We start from the raw sequence: 16114 nt of genomic DNA on the forward strand, positions 1-16114 counted from the left end.
GGGCCCACGAGGGGTCCCCTGTCTACTCTGTGTGTGGCCAAGGACCGCTAGGCTCGGGGAGGGAGAGGGGATCACTGAAATGTGTTCCATGGACCTCCCCCCAGTCCTGTGAAATGTCCTGTTTGACAAGGTTCCGTGGTTTTCTAGTGCCTCAGGCCCGAAATTTAGGAGTATCCTTGATTGTTTCGTCAGCAGATATTTATTGGGCCTCTACCACGTGCCAGCCATGTTTAAGGTTCTAAACTTAAAGCAGTGAACAAAACAGACCAAAACCCTGGTCCCCTGGAACATGTATTCTAGTGAAGAGGAAACAAATAAAAGCTACAGTGTGACTGACAGGTGCTCTGGAGAAAAAAGCAGGAAAGGGGGGAATGGAAGTGCCAAGCCTGCCATTGGGGGTGTAATTTGCAATGGAATGAGTAGGAAAGTTCCTTTCCTCTCACTTGAGAGTGGAGCCATGCAGCTCTCTGGGGGAGGAAGATTTCAGGCAGAGAAGGCAGCCAGTGCAAAGGCCCTGAGGCAGGTGTGCTCAGGAAACAAGTTGGTCAGTGTAGCTGGAATGCAGGAGCGAGGGGCAGGAGGAGTTGAGGTCAGGTGGGCCAGGTCAATGGGGATTGTGTGGACTATTGTTAGGGCTTTGCTCTTGATGAGATGGGGAGGTTTTGGAGTCCAGGCATGGCACGAGCAGACTTTGGCTTTATAGAGCCTCTAGCTCCAGTGGTGGAGATGGCAGGGGAAATGGCCAGAGCTGGAATCCTCTTCAGTGGCTGGAGGGTGCACGGAATGGAAGTCAGGCCCTTCCTGTGCAGGTGCTGGTGTGTGCTGGAGAGAATCAGGGCACCAGCTACCCCCTGTCTATTGTCCTGTAGATGAAGAAACTGAAGCAGAGGTGTTGTGATTTGCCCTAAGGCACCAGCTCTTCAAGGCAGAGAGGGACTAGAACCCAACCATCTAGGATCCTTACCCCACAGCTTCGTGGGAGCAGGAGCTCAGGGCCTCCTGGACAGAAATGGGCCGGACATGGGTCTCTACCCAGCTGCATCCAACCAAGGGTCTAGAAAGAACCATTCTTGCCCGGTGCGTATAATTTATTACAGAGCTTTGACAGTCCCAAATCGCAGTAAACCAGGGGTGGGGCTGCAGGGTGGCCTGTCGGCCCTGTAACCGCAGTTACTGATGCACCTTGCCATCTGCAGAGGCAAGTCCCTTTCTGGCCCTGCCTAGGGGCGTCAGAGGCCCCCGCCTGGGCAAGGCGAGCATTTCCGGGAGAAGGACGGTCCCTTACAGCTCAGCCCAAGGAGAGCTCTGGCCAAGTTTTTACAAGTTCTTTCTGAAAGTAAGGCCCCTTGGGGATCGTGCTAAGTGCAATTTCTTGGCTATACAGACGGGGGTTTGTTCAGGACGGACCCCGCGTGGGGAGCAGCCCATGTGCGCCCTGTCATAGACAGAGCCGGCAAGCGTGGTGCTCTCGTCCACCTCTGAGCAGCCCAGACTGGTTTTACTGGGGGATGTGGGGTCAAACAGGAAAGGCCTGCATGTTCCAGGTAGAGCGTGGGGCCCTCACAGGACGCAGCAGGTGCAGGAGATGGGCCTGTGCTGCTGCAGCTGCTGCTGGAGCTGCTCCTTCTCGGCCGTCAGCACCTGCAGCTTCTCCTCCAGCTTGCTCAGCTCAGCCATCCACTTCTGAGGGGACATCGGAGAAGCCGTGTCTAAGCTGACATCATCTCAGACCTGGGGCTGAACTGATGGAGGAAGGCAAGGCCCAGAGAGCCTGGGGGGCCTGCTCAAGGCCACTGGGCACCGTACTGGCCCTGGTAGGTGGAGGAGCCAGGTCCCCTGAACAAGTCAGCCCTGAGGTCTTGGGGGAAAGTCCTGCCAGCATCCCAGACCCTGGGGTGACCCGTCCTCCACAGCCTCCACAAGTAGTGGGGCAGGCTCGGGCTGGCAGACCCCTGCCGAGTCCTTCCCTCTCTGTCAGCCCCCCCGCCCTCTTCTGTTTTCCTGTCACCTGTTTCCCTCTTGAAAAGGCTTTTCCTTGGGACTGTGTCCAGCACTTACTGCCGCTCCCCGCCCCCCGCCCCATCTTAAGGGCCTCCCTGCAAATGCGGTAGGCAGTCCTCAGCTTTGTCTTAGAACTTCAACATTCCACTCTCCAGGTGCCCCCAGCTACACCACAGCGGGTTCCTGGATGTAGCGGTGTGGTTGCAATCCAGCCCCTTGGGAGCACCAGGGGAAACTCGATGGCTGTGGGCCTGCCAGTGAGTGGCTGAGAGGCCCAGGGCCAGCTTGGCCCCCACGCCGCCTGCGGGGCCTGGGCCACTGACCTGCCGACACCACTCCTGGATGGCGTGGATGGACAGCGGGCCCTGGATGCTCCCGTCCCGCCGCAGGAACACCTCCCCCTGGTCGGTCTCGTAGAGCTGCGGCTCGGCCTGGGCCTTGGGGGCGTGCACGCTCAGGCGGATCACCTGGGGAAGGGCAACCGGACCGTGTGCAGCCCCAGCCCCGCCTTGCTGGCCGTGGGGCAGCCTGGGGGCACTGAAAGCAGGGCTCACCTTGAGGGGGGTGTTGGTGGCGGAGGCGCTGACCACGGGGATGAAGGTGAGCTTGTAGGCGTCGGGGAAGACCTGGGGCTTGAAGCCCTGCAGGATGGAGTCCACCAGCAGGCGCACGCGGTCCTCGTCATGGTGGCTGCAGCGGATGCCCTGCACCAGGCCGCTGTCCTCCACGCCCACCAGCAGGCTGCCGCCCTCGCTGTTGAGGAAGGCGCACACATAGCGCCGCAAGTGGTGCTTGAAGGCCTGGCTCAGGTACTCGCCGCCGCCCCGCTTGAACTCCATGTTGCGTGTCTCGCTGCCCAGGAAGGCGCCCTGGAAGAGGCGCTCCTGGCCCAAGATCTGCTGGTGCACGATGGCGCTGTCTGAGCGCACGCCGCTGGGCCGGCCTGGGGAGCCCAGCTGTGCGGTGGGGGCCTGGGTAGGAAGGGGTTGGGCAAGCCAGGCCGGCGAGGGGCTGGAGCTCAGGATGGGCCCAGGGCTGGGGCCTGGGCTCGGGCCGCTGTCCTCCTCCTGCTGGGGTGGGGGACAAGAGAGGGGCATATGGGCCCAGGCAAGAGTCAGGAGTCCCGACCTTGGCGGCCAGAGGGACAGGTGGCCAGAACCCCCACCTCCACGCACCCCATCCCCCCAGGGCCCAGCATACACAGGCATCCTGATACCCCTCCCAGGCAGAGGGGTCTAATTCTGCCCACCACCCTGAGGCCAATGCAGGGAAACCTCGCTGGGTCAAGGGTTTGAACCAGCCAGTGCTCTTCCCTTGAGGGCTGCCCTCTTCCCAGGTGAACTATGGGATGCACGTGGGTAGGATGAGCTCTCCTTCCCAGGTGGGAGCTGGGACACCTGCAGCCACTCTCTTCCCACTTGGGTTGCAGGTCGGCCTCTGAGGCGCAGGATTGGATCATTCCAGGAGATACCTCAGCATCCTGAGGTCCCCTGTGACAGAGCTGCAGGTCTCTGAATTGAGACGGGCTCCCAGAGACCCCACCCTCTTCCTGATCTCCCTGAAATCCTTGGTGAACCAGTCCTCCTGAATCTCTACTTTCCTCCGGCCCTCCTGAGTCCTTTCCACGGTTTCTGCTCTGTTCGAGGGCTCTGGGAGCAGCCCGCTTCCCTGGTCCGAGCCTCACCACTGGACTCCCTGCCTCTAGGCTCTTCGTGACCTCTTCATCCTCTTCCCTGACCCTAGATGCAAGTCACTCTGTCACTCCACCCTTAAAACCCTTCCCTGGCTCCCTGCTGCCTTCCAGCCTCCAGGAGTGGCTTCCAGGGCTGGGAACTCAGTGTGCGCTGGGGAGTAGTGATGAGAGGCACGTCCTTACCAGCTCTGCAGCTCCGGAGAAGACAAACTTAGCAGAGACTTGAGAAAACCATCAACTATCATAAAAACCCGCCATCAGGCCTCAGATCTTGAAATGTAAGCCTGTTTAGCTGTTTAGCTCTGCAACAGTTTAAATGCCACGGGTCTTCACCCCGAAGGAAAAGACAAACCAAGATCACCCATCCTGTGGAGCGACCTACCACCACCTCAAAAGTGAGTTGAATGTTTCCTCCCACCCCCACAAAAGCCAAACTTTAGCTGGCCCTGCCTTGGTCTCATGGCTCTTGGTGGCCTGGCCCCTGCCCTCTGGCCTGGTTTTCTCCCTCAGTACCCCACCACAGCCCCCAGCCTGAGCTCCAGGGACAGCAAACGGCTTGCTGCCCTGCAAACGCAACCACCCCACCCTGTTCCCTCGTATATGCTACGTCCCTCTGCTGAGGATGTCCTTCTCCAAGTGCCTGTCCTATTGCCTAAGCCCCAGCCTGGATTTCACTCCCAGGGAATTTGTCCCCAGAGAGCAGTGAGGACCCTGGGTCCTCCTCCAGCTCTAGGTCCGCCCCCTCTGGGCTTACAGAGGCAGGGCTCCCTGACGGTAGGGTCCAGCCTCTACTCTCTGCTGTACTGCTCGACAGAGCAGGTGTTGGTTTTTGTCAACTGAACAGATGAGGTTGGCCAAGGAGATGCTTGGGACGCCCGCATAGCCTCGTGCCTGGGCTGACCCTGCCCAGAGGCTGGATGCAGACAGGCCTAGGGAGGGTCTGATACTCGAGTCTTCCTTCATAGGCTTCCAGGCTGGAGGCAAACTCTAAGGGTCAGTGTCCCCCTGGGACCATGGTCATTTGAGTAGCAGCCTCCAAGTTTGCAGATTTGTCCCCAGTTTCTCAAAGACACCCCTCACCCCCACCATGTGCAGGCCATCCACACCCAGGCCTCTTCCGAGTGAGGCTCTGGGGCTGGCGGGCCGCCTGGCTCAGGCAAAGCCTCGTTTACCTCTCTGCGGTTTGAGGGGCCCCGGCCCTCACCCAGCACCAGCTCCTTCCCACGGGCCGCCAGCTCCTTGATGATCTGGTGCTTCTCCAAGGCCATGTGCAGGCGCCAGGGCAGGGCAGCCAGGGTGTCCTCGTGAGTGGCCACCTGCACTAGCGCGTAGGCCCTGTGTGGCCGCCGCACCACCTCGATGTGCTCCCGTGCCACTGGCAGCTCGAGCCGCTCCAGGGCGTCACGCAGCAGGCAGGCGAGCACGGGCACCGAGAGCTGGGGGTTCAGGTGGCCCACGTAGAGGACATGCTTGCTGGGAGCCGCCTCGGGACTTGAGTCCTCAGGCACGGACTCTCCTGGGGGGAGCTCCTGCAGGGGCCACTGGCCTGGGGGCTCCATGAGGGGCTGCCGCACCTGTGTTTTGGTGATCTCTTCCTGTGGGGTCTCTGGAGGGGGTCTCCCTCGGAGGGGCTTCTAGGATTCCTCACCGCTGGCCGCTCCTCCCAGGGCCCCAGACTCTTGGCTTGGCCCAGGGCCTCCCAGGGGACTCGGGGCGGGGGATGGGGGTCAAGGCTCCCAGAAGGTTCACAGGTTGGCAGGGGCTGGGTAGGGCCGGAGAGAGAGAGTGGGCAGAGGGCCAGCAGGAAGGGGCCTGCCACCCACCCAAGGCCTAGGACAGGAAAGAGGAGAGTCAGACCCAGCTGAGCCAGAGAACAGGGCATGTGGGCCTGTTGCTCCATCACACAGAAGGGAAGCCTGAGGGGATATGCCTGAAGAGGGGCAGAGGGGACCAGACTCAGGTCTCTGAGGGCCCCATATCCTTTCATTGGCGCCAGCGGGCATGTCCTCCCTCACCAGTCTGCAGGCTGGGGCTTCTTAGATGCCCTCAGGGTTTCCTGCCACCAGTTTCCTGTTGCCTCCAGGCACCAGAGAAACCTTTTCAAGGGGCCTTTGGAGAAGCAGCCTTAACCCAGGGCTCTGAGGACTGGTTGTGCTCTCAACCCGGTGTGAGCGCAGCAGAGGCTCTGAAGCAGTCAGCCTGGGTCAGAGGGTTTTAGAGCAAGGTTCTCATGCTTTGGGCACACTGATGAAAGGCCCCTCCCCAGAACAATGGCCTTTGCATATATACATATAATTCAAGAAGGCTCCTCTAGACCAAATCCTCTGGTTTGGGTCCAGAGAGCAGAAGGGAGGAGGGGCAGAATGAGGGTCAGAGCTGGGGCCCTTGTGTATGTCCCCTGCTACCTCCAGCTAGGCCAGGGGCCTCACTCCTGAGCTGTGCACATGTGTGCGCACACCAGCCTCTTCACTCACCCCCACACACCCAGCCTCCGGTCTGTGTGGCAGGCACTGCCAGCCTGCATCTTTTCAGATTGGATCCTTGAGGCAGTCAGGGCCTGGGGGCCACCACCGCTGGAGTGGGGACATTCAGGGCAAATGGGAATAGGAGGAAGAGGGAGGCTTATAACCCTCATGTCCTGATGGTTCCTGGGGGAGCGTGGGAGGTGCCAGCCCTCAGCTCCCACAGACCCCTCACCAGCAGCTCCCCAGGGTGCTTGGGGGCTTGGCTCAGGGAGGGGGAGCCAGTGCTCTAGGAAGTGGGCGGGGGCTGTGTAGCGACCTCTGTGATCTCAGGAGAGTCGACAATGCCTCTGGGCCAGCCTCCGTCAGGCAGGCTTGAAAAGTCAATCAGGAAAACTCCCTGACTCCTTACACCACTGGAAACAGCTTTCCCATGCAGCTTGGTGGGGGGCTTCTTCAGGGCAGGTCCTAAATTCAGGGACTGAAGACATACCTCCTCCCTCTGTCAGGTCTCTCCAGGCCCTCGTGCCCACACAGGTCCCCACTTCCACTTCAGTCACCAATCCCAGGCTCCCCTGAGCAGTGCCAGGGCCCAGCTACGCCCAGAATGGATCAGAATGCAGTTGGTTCCAGGGCTCCCCTGACACCAGACTCATCTCTTTGCCAGAGATGGAGGTTGCTGTCCAGAAGAGCCCTGAGAAATAGGTCAAGCACTGCCATCTCTTTTGAAGGACAGGGTTGTCACCTGCTGTTTGACAAGGACCAAGACTCGGGTGATACGCAGACTTTATTAATGCAGAAATCTGTTCTTGGGTGGGTGGAGCCTTTGACAGTGCTTTTCATTATGCAGATGTAGGTAGCACACACTGCTTCTGGAAGTCCTGATGGGGTAGGGGGCAGAGGGTGGTGTCCTGAGGCAGATGCTGCAGACTGGAGAAGCTGTTTGACAGCGTAGAGAAGGCTGCCTCCTTCTCTGAGCAGCTGTTCTGAAGATGCTAATTAATTTTGTTTCCCTGAGGGATGGAGGCAGAAGCTTGGGTGAGGAACTTGAGAAAGGAGACTGGTGTGGGGGCAAGGAAGAGGCCCCGGGCCCCAAGTGGTGGCGGGGTGAGGCTCTGGGGAGGGTCCCAGCAGCCAGGGCTGACCCGTCTCTGCATCCACAGCCAAGAGTCACAGAATAATGGCTCTAAGCTCTCCAGGCTTCCCCCTCTTCTTCGGGCCTTTCTAGACTGCCATCACGAGCTGCTCTTACAGCAACCGTACAAGTGGGGCTGTGGCTGTTTTAGCCAGTTAACTTGAGTCATTTTGAGTTATGCAGAGACAGAGAGCTGGCCAGGAGAGGCGCCCTGACAGATGAGACACGGGAATGTACCAGAGAACATCAACACGTGAACACAACATACTTCTCTAGGGGCCTCGCTATCAGGCAGCTGTTTGGCATGAAATTTCCCAAACTGCTTTGAGTGCCAGATCTTTCCCCATTCTTACTGGAAATCTCTTTAAAAGATTGTATTACATATTTCCCTGGGCTCTGTTAACAACCTTATGTGAGCTGAACATCAGTTCCACTTCTTTTTTGGCCGGGGGGCGGGGTAAATATTGTCTTTTATTGTAAGCATTTACAAAATGATATTTTAAATACCGAAATGCACTGCAGTATAACTGGGTTATTTACAAGCATCTCAGGCTTTCTAACAGCTGGGTGGTGGCAGCCACGAGTTCAGTGTTGTGGAATAAGCAGCCCCTTTTAGTCCTCCCACTGGATGTCTGTGACCTTATTAATGACTCCACTTGGCACAAGAGGGGAAAACCTCTTGAATTTAAAAGTTAAGAATGCAAGGTAGGCCCAAAGATGAGGGGCAGAGGGAGGCTGTGGATAGGGCTCTTCTCAGGTCATCTGGATAGTGTCCACTTGGTGGCGCCTGTGGCCACTATCCCTGACACCATAGGCCTCTGTGCGAACCGCCCAGGGACCCAGCTGAGGGGCAGGGGCGCAGACTGAGCTCAGCCACTATGTGGGAGAGGGCAGGATGTCAGGAGAGCAAACTCTGGTACTCAGGGGTGGAGTGGTGTGGACGCAGCCTTCGCCATCCTGGCCCCAGGTTGCTCCAGCCTCAGTCCTGATTCCTCCCCTTGCCTACCAGCAGCTGCCTGTTGATTCCTGCCCATCCTTTGACAGGGCCAGCGCTGCTGCCCACAGATATCTTGGGCCTGTTGTCTGTACCTTGGGACCTGTTGGCTGCTGGCCCCGGGAAGCATCCTCAGTGGCTTTGGTGTTGCAGGCCAAGCACAGATACACAGTTCTCACGCTTGGCCTGGAGGTTTCCAGCTGTGGAGCTTCCCTGATGGGATGGGGTGACTTGGGGCATTCAGGTAAGGAGGCAGCAAAAAGCTGAGGGGCGACGGGGAAGAGGGGATGTCTGGAGTCTCCCAGGCAAAAGGGTTTTCCATGCTTTCAACTTTGGTTGTAAGGACGAGGGGCAAGTCACCTGTGGCTCTTCTGAGGCGGGGTCGTGGCATCAGGCATGAGGGCAGAAACTGTGTCCACTTGGCCCACCAGTGCCACAGCCCAGAGAAGGGTCTCAGGTTGTTCCACAAAGATGCCGAAGAGGAGTGCTGTGGACATTCCTGCTCAGAACTAACAGCCTGGACAACAGAGAGCAGAGCCCAGGGACACGGGCCATGTAGCTGGCAGGCAGGGAGGGGCCATGGGTGGGGACAGGACAGAGAGATTCCTAAAGGATTCAGCCCTAAGCGGAGCCTGGACTCTTCTCTCCTGAAGTGCCTGGGTTTTTCCTTCCTGATGTTCCTCAGCACCGGAGTCAAAGCCTCTGCTTGTCATGGCGATGAGGGTGGGCACAGCAAGCCTCTGTCCCCCCCAGTCCCGCTTTCCCATGTGCCTTTCCGCTTTGCGGGGTGGCTGCACCATCGGGGTCAGTGGTGTGGTCTCACCTGCCGGAGGCCACTTCAGCTTCTCTGGATGACTCTGGGTCACTATTAGAAGGGCTGGCTTTGTGAAACAGTTTCAAAAGTTGAGGTTTTGGTTTTTTTGTTTTTGTTTCTCTTAAATGACATTCAATTCTGACCCCAGAGGTTAGGGCAGCATGAGTGAAAGGGTAACACATCCTCTCCTCTTCCGCAGAATTTGACATCCGGTTACCCTTCTAGTTCTGTTCCCTTGGAAACCAGATAAAAATGGAATGTCAACGGTTTCAAGGAAACAGTGCTTATGGTAAAAATGACCCCTGATTGTAAACCACCTGGTCTAGGAGTGCTGTGCATGGACTGTAAATATCCCTTCCTGCAGGGCTCCTTGAGCGCAGGGACTCAGTAGGCACGTCCTTACAGGGACCTGGATGCTGTGCCTATGGCACTGGGGCATTGTTGGCTGCCCTGGGGCACGATGCTTCTAAGCCAAGGTGAACCCCACTTCTCCCTGATGTGTCTTATCCCCTTGCACCTGAGCTGTCACCTGGGCAACAAAGGATAGTCCTGGGTAACTGTGGGCTCTGCAAGGACTACCCCACTGAAAAGGCCTGCTTCATGCTGGCAGGGTTTCCGGTCTGACAGTCTTCAAAGTGAGAGCCACGGTCAGCGTAGCCCGTGGGAGTCCAGTCTGTGTGGTTAGCAGGGTCTAAGACAAAGGCTGCCTGGTGGCTGTTGCAGGCAGTACGATGTCTTGCAGCCCTTAATAGCTATGGAGTTTGGGCAAGTATCATAACTTCACCTCTCTAAGCTTCATAGTTTCCTCATCTTTAAAATGGGGGAACGTGGTAGTTATCTCTGAGAGTTGTGGCGAGGTTTAAGTAAGCTAAGGTACATAAACAACTTAGCACAAGAAGCCCTTAACAAGCATCCCCTGGGAAGCCGAATGTGCCTGCTGGCGGGGGGCAGGGTGGGGTGGGAGCTGTTTTGCTCCATGAGCCTGGCCTGGCAGCAGGGCTGGCCTGCCTGCATATGCTGGTGTTACCTTCACATCCACAGGTCCATTGTCAGGGTCCAGTAAGACCCTCTTTGGGAATACCCTGAACAAACAGCATAGCCTACTGGACACACAGCCCACAGGAGCCTGTGGAAAATGGGCTTATTCTGGCTCGGCAGCCCTGACCCCGACTCCTTCAGGGGGCCCATAGTTAGAACCTCACAGTGGGCAGTTCCACGTTGGAACTAGTCGCTGGTGAGGGCTGGTAGGATCCTTAGAGGTCTCCTCATTGACCCCCTCATAGCCAGACAGGCCCAAAGAAGGAGAACGACCCACCTAAAGCATCACAAAAAAATAGCTGCACTGGCTGGAACCTCCGCCTTGGCCTTGGAGTCAGATTACTTGGCTTTAAACGCCTACCTTGGCAGTTCCTGGCCATAGGATCAGAGCTTAAGTTTCCTCAGCTACAAAGTGGGTCTGCTGTGAAGATTAAATGAGATCCCTCTAATTCAACAGAGCAGTTGGTGGGGCACAGTGACGTGTTAGTCATTATCAGGTTACACTGCACTGTGCTACTGCCCCCACACCTTCTCCTCCTGGGGCCCCTTATAAACAGGGAAGTGAGGTCCTGGACTGGAGTACTAGCCCCTGGATGGCACAAGAGGTACCCTGCAGGCAGGGCTAGAATGCATCTCTCCTCACCCCCGCCACTGCGGCTCCTTGGAGCTGTTGACCCTAATACTGTCCTTCCTGCTCAGGCTTCCCATGGCTGCTGTGCTCACTGCTGTCTGGCTGCATCAGAGCAAAGCCCTTTGAGGGCAGAGAATGGATCTCACACTGTCTCCCCAGGGCTATGCAATGCTGGGGCCCCAGTGGGCATTTGGCAGAAGCCTATTCTTTAAGGACTGCTGGAGTCACAAGAACTCAGGGAGCATCTTGTCCAAGTTTCGGCATATATAAAAATGAGGAGCTAAGACGAGGCAGTGACCTGCCCTTCAGAGGCACACCGGATTGCCTGTTGACTGATTACAAAGACACTGGCATCTATAGTTTTTTATTTATAAACAAGTTGACATAAAATAAGTCCAGATGGCAGCGGGGGCAGCTGTGCTGCTGACTTGCTTACAAAGGAAGCATGTGGACAGTGGAATGGTGCACTCACACTCCAGCCTTAGAGACCTTTTTTTTCCATCCATCTTAGGGCCTTCTTGGCTTAAAATCATTGGGCCCACCCTCCTTCGGCAGTAATTCTGGCCAGGGCAAGGATCTGTGGCAGGGACAGTGTGGGGCAGGAACTCCCATTCCCACAGATGAGGCTGAGGCTGCCGAGAGCCCAGCAGAGGGAGAGAGGGAAGGTGCAGGGCCTCTCCTCCCCGTGCTGAGTGACATGGTCAAGGCTTGATGGGTCTGTCCATCCCAAAGAGAAAGTGCCTGGTAACGTCCTCTGAAAAGGGGCCGCACCTCCCTGGAGAGGGCCTGTCTGGGGCCAGGGCAGAGCAGTCCCCCTCCTCCTGAAACCCAGTGTCTGGAGTGAGAGGGCTATGAACTGGAGGGCTTGCCCAAGTGCCAGAAACAATAAATTAACAATAAGAAAAGATCTTTTTTTAAAAAAGGTAGAGGTTTGCACCATGAGTTTGGAGTCTGCGGATCTCATAAGGAGAAGGCAGGAGCTGTGGGGCAATGGGGCGCCACACCAGGCCCAGCAGGTGGTGAGGGGACCGGGCATGAGTGTCACTTCGGGGCCCCATCTTCCGAGGCCTCAGGGGTCAGCCCCTTCCTCCATCACTTGGAAGGTATTCAGTCTAAACTCCTGGGGAGAGGCCGGCCAGGCTTGAGAAATAAATACAGGGGACGTCAGAGCTGAGGCAGGGCTGAGGGGAAGAGCAGCGCCAGCCCTGGGCCCCACACCACCCCCCTCGGTCCTTCATGGAAGGACATATCATGGCAGGAGGGGATAGTGGCGGTGGCTCCACACAGCCTCCTGGAGTCCTAAGGTGGCCTCGGACCCCAATGAGGTGCCCGGGAGTGGGCTGACGGCCCTTCTTCCTGGGAGAAGAACGCCCCCTCTGCTCAACCCCTCGGTTGTCTAGGCTGCATCTCCCTGTTCAGAACTTGCCCTGCTTCAGCCGGTCAATGTGGTAGGAGAGCTTGAGTGCAGGCCCCAGCTTCAGACCCATGTACTTCATCATCATGTCACTGCGGAGCAGAAGCAGGGCCTTGCCATCGATCTCCTGGGAGGATGGAGAGAGGTGCCATCAGAGGCCTGGGTGGTCTGACCACCCCGGGTTCTGATTAAAGGCCACCCAGGGAGGTGCCAGCCATACGGAGTCCAGTGAACCCGCTGTGACACTAAAGCCTACCTGTTCTCCCCACCTTCTGTCTCCAACCACCCCTCCCCTACATACTACTGAAGCCCCCAGGTTAAGCTCTTCACACACATTTATAGGAATCTCCTTTCTCTGCTGCCCAAGAGGCAGTCTCCCGCTGTCCCAAACCTCTGAGATCAGCTCAACTCCATCTCTTCCCAGGAAGCCTCCCCAGTCAGTGTACTTGTCACTCATCATGGACTATTTTTGTATTGACCCTCGAGTGCTATTTGGTGAGTCACCTTCCTTCTTGAGCAGTGGAGACCCCTTCAGGAGAGCCAGGCACAGAGCAGGCACTCACTGAGCAGCTGTGAGACCATCAGGCCTGATCTAAGAGCACCCTCCAAACCCACCTGGCATGAAGCAGTAAGTGACCAGTGAGAGGCAGCAGAGCTGTTCTGAGTGCCCACAGTGCAGAAGAGCACCAAGCAGTAGGGGCTATGGGGAAGTGGGTTTCAGCCCCAAATCAGGAGTACGGTCACTGCAGGGGGTTAGCAGCAGTCCCTGGCCATAGAGCCAAACGGTCACTTGAAGAGATGTTGGAGGCTCATAGCGGAGAAAGTAGAGGATGGGGTTCTGATGCGGTAGGAGAGTTGGGGGCCACTTGGCAAGGGACTCTTTAACTTGGCCTTGGCCTTAGGCCACAGCAGGTAGATAGGAGAGCAAGTGTTCCTAGGAAGAGGGGAGTCCTGTCCCTGGGACCCAGAAGGAGTGTGGCTGAATCCGATCCTACACTAAAGGAGTGAGCTGAATTCAGTGCCCAGTGAGGGCCGTGTGGGACCCAAGATTCTGTCTCTAAGTTTGTATGGTGTCACCTGTGCTCAGTTTCAAGGGACCAAGAACAAATACATAGCTCATGCCCCTTTAAGAGTCTATAAGTTGCACAAGCAAGACTCCCAACGGACAGAGGAGAGGTCAGGCAGGGGCACCTACGTGTTTGCGAAAGAGGTCAGCATGGGGTCCAAGCTGAGGATCAGCTTCCCGGACAAACTGCATCACGTCCTCAACTGTCCACGAGGAGGGGTCCCGGCCACTCTGTCGAGAGGCATCCCGGCGGTCTGACCCTGCAGGACAGGAGGACACCTGCCATAATGGGCGGTGACTGGTCTGTAGCTCCCCAGCACTCTCCTTGGCCTGTCTCAATGGCCCTGTGTGACCACTGAGGCTCAGCAGTGCCAGAGCAGAGGAACCAGAGGCATCCGAGGGAGGAAAGGGTTTTTCCACAAAGGGACCAAAGGCCTGAGATCCTTCTTCACTCAAATCTCAATGGTAGGTCTGATTCTGGAAATGGTCAGAAGGAATTTTACACTGAGGCTGTACTTCAGCCTGGGCCTGGGTCGGGGGTAGCAATGGAGCAAGGGGATTACCTGGGTTGTGGCGGTTGGGGTGGGTGGGTGCGCTGGTAGATGAGGCTGCTTTTGTGTTGGTTCTGGGGACCATTTCTAGAGAGACCTTGGGAGCTGCGTAAGATTACAGCCAAGTCCTTGGGGCCCAGGGAGAAAAAAAAGTGACGGATAATAACACCCTGTGCCTCTTCCAAGGCCTGGAGGATAGCTGACTTTGCTAGAGCCAAACACTTGGAGGCAGAACACAATTTTGCCTTGGCTGCCAGGAATCTCAATGTTAATTTAGTGCTCTGCTTAGAGTTTTATCTCAATCTTGGCTCAAAAACAGCTCCTCCCATTGCCCCTGGGGGATCTGAGCTCTCTGTATGATCATCACCTGCACAGAGCTCTGGCGTGCTTCGTCCCCTCTGCCTGGAACGTGTTCCCTTCTCTCCCTTCAATTTCTCCTTTTCTTCTGGCAAACTCCAGCTTAACTAAACAAGAGCTGGCTTTTCTGGTCTAATCCTGAAATAATTGGTCTCACAAAGCATTTCATGTATCTCTTGGTTACAGCTCAGTCTCTATACGCTTTCCCCCATCACATCACTCCAATAATCTTTTCTCCATAAAGCAGTCAAAACAACCTTTAAAAAGTAATTGGATCATGTCAATCAATGCAATGGCCTCAAAATGTGTACCTGAAATAAAGTCGAACCCCTTGCCATGGTCTAGAAGGTACCGCATCATCTGGCCCTTTCTATCTCATCTCCCCCTTCCCCCGCTTTCCTCACCAAGCTCCAGACACTCTGGCTTTCTTTCTGCCTCCTGAATAAGCTATGCTTTATTCTTTGACTCAGACACACAGTTCCTCTGTCTAAGACGTTCTTTTCCCCACATCTTTGCATATCTGATTCCTTCTCAACATTGGGGTTTTATCTCAAATACTGATTCCTCTGAGAGGCCTTCCCTGATACCCTAATAAAGGTTCTCAATTCTCCACATAATCACTCTCAACCCAATTGTTCTAGTTCTTCCCACCGCAGCACATATCACAACCTAAGATAATCTCACGCGTTCGTGTTTATTAGCTGTTATCTCCTATTCCCTGCTATGTGCTTGTGACACTGTGATTAATGATAAGACCCTCATGTGTTTGCCTGCATCTCCTTTTCTGACACACAACTCCTGAAACCCTAGGGGTTTCCTAAGTGGTGCGAGAAATAAAGATGTCCTTTGCTAATCGTAACAAGTCCCTTTTAGCCACACTTGAGTATGTTAATGAGATGACTTTTGGAAAGCCCCTAAGGATGGGGGCTGTTTGCCAGAGGAATCAACCAGGTGACTAGAGGGTGGGAACTTTCAGTCCCACCCCCCAGTCTCTGGGGAAGGGAGAGGGGCTAGAGAGGTCAATCACCAATGGCCAAAATGACTTAATCAACCTTGCCTACATAATGAAGCCTCCATAAAAGCCCAAAGGACAGGGCTTCAGAGTGCTTCTGGGTTGGGGAATGTGTGCAGGTGCTGGGAAAGCAGTGCACCCAGGAAGGGCACAAAAGCTCCACACCCCTTCCCCCATACCTTACCCTACGTATCTCTTCCATTGGGCTGTTCCTGAACTGTATCCTTTTAATAAAAAACTGGTAATCTAGTGAGTAAACAGTTTTCCTGAGCTCTGTGAGATGCTCTAGCAGATTAATGAAGCCCATGGAAGGAATCACAGGAATCTCTAATTTACAGCCAGTCAGTCAGAAGCACAGGTAACAATATGGACTTTGAACTGGCATCTGAAGTGGTGGTGGTGGTGGTGGGGGTCAGTCTTGTGGGACTGAGCCCTTATCCTATGGGATCTGATGCTTCCTCCAGGGAGCCAGTGTCAGAACGGAGTTAAACTGCAAGACGCCCAGCTGGCACTGCAGAATTGCTTGGTGTGTGGAGACCTGCATGTCTGGCAAGGGGAGTGAAGTGGTGCTGAAGACAGTACTAGCGTAGGGAGACACACAGGAGGACAGTGTTTTCCTCTCACGGCACATGACAGAGTGCCTGCTCTGCCACAGCAGATGTTTGGACAACGTCTGCTAAACAAATGAATGATCATATGTATTAATAACAGTTCCATGTGTATTTTTCTGTCTCCCCCACCAGACTAGGTCTGTCTTAAGGCAGGGACCTTGCCTTGCTTGTGTCTGTATCCCTATCACCTAGAAGATGCCTGGTCAACTGCTAAGTGTCAGAGGTGAAACACCGGTGAAAGGAGAAGGGCCCTACTCTTCAACTATGTCTTGCAAAGACTAAAGATCTTCTCCCATATTCCTTCATTCTGGGTCCCAGGTCTAAAACTTAAAGCA

At 55.8% G+C, this 16114-nt stretch overlaps 2 protein-coding genes across 12 annotated transcripts in view; both read right to left on the reverse strand.

Annotated features, from left to right (window-relative positions):
• Window positions 1-1384: 1384 nt before the first annotated feature.
• SLFNL1 (schlafen like 1) lies at window positions 1385-5253 on the reverse strand. Its single transcript, XM_057703486.1, has 4 exons — window positions 4867-5253; window positions 2556-3071; window positions 2325-2468; window positions 1385-1683 (listed from the first exon to the last, which is right to left on the reverse strand). The coding sequence occupies exons 1-4, from the start codon at window positions 5251-5253 to the stop codon at window positions 1561-1563; spliced, it is 1170 nt and encodes a 389-aa protein (XP_057559469.1). The 3' UTR covers window positions 1385-1560.
• Window positions 5254-11122: 5869 nt separating this feature from the next.
• SCMH1 (Scm polycomb group protein homolog 1) overlaps window positions 11123-16114 on the reverse strand; it is a 191779-nt gene continuing 186787 nt past the window's right edge. For all 11 annotated transcript variants that reach the window (XM_057707185.1, XM_057707191.1, XM_057707195.1 and 8 more), the window contains 2 exons: window positions 13378-13508; window positions 11123-12309 (listed from right to left, as the gene is read on the reverse strand). In XM_057707185.1, the coding sequence (XP_057563168.1) occupies window positions 12184-12309; window positions 13378-13508 (257 nt within the window). In that variant the 3' untranslated portion in view covers window positions 11123-12183. The remainder of the gene's footprint in view (window positions 12310-13377; window positions 13509-16114) is intronic.

The sequence above is a fragment of the Hippopotamus amphibius genome, chromosome 1 (genome assembly GCF_030028045.1).
Source record: "Hippopotamus amphibius kiboko isolate mHipAmp2 chromosome 1, mHipAmp2.hap2, whole genome shotgun sequence".
NCBI classification, from domain to species: Eukaryota; Metazoa; Chordata; class Mammalia; order Artiodactyla; family Hippopotamidae; genus Hippopotamus; species Hippopotamus amphibius.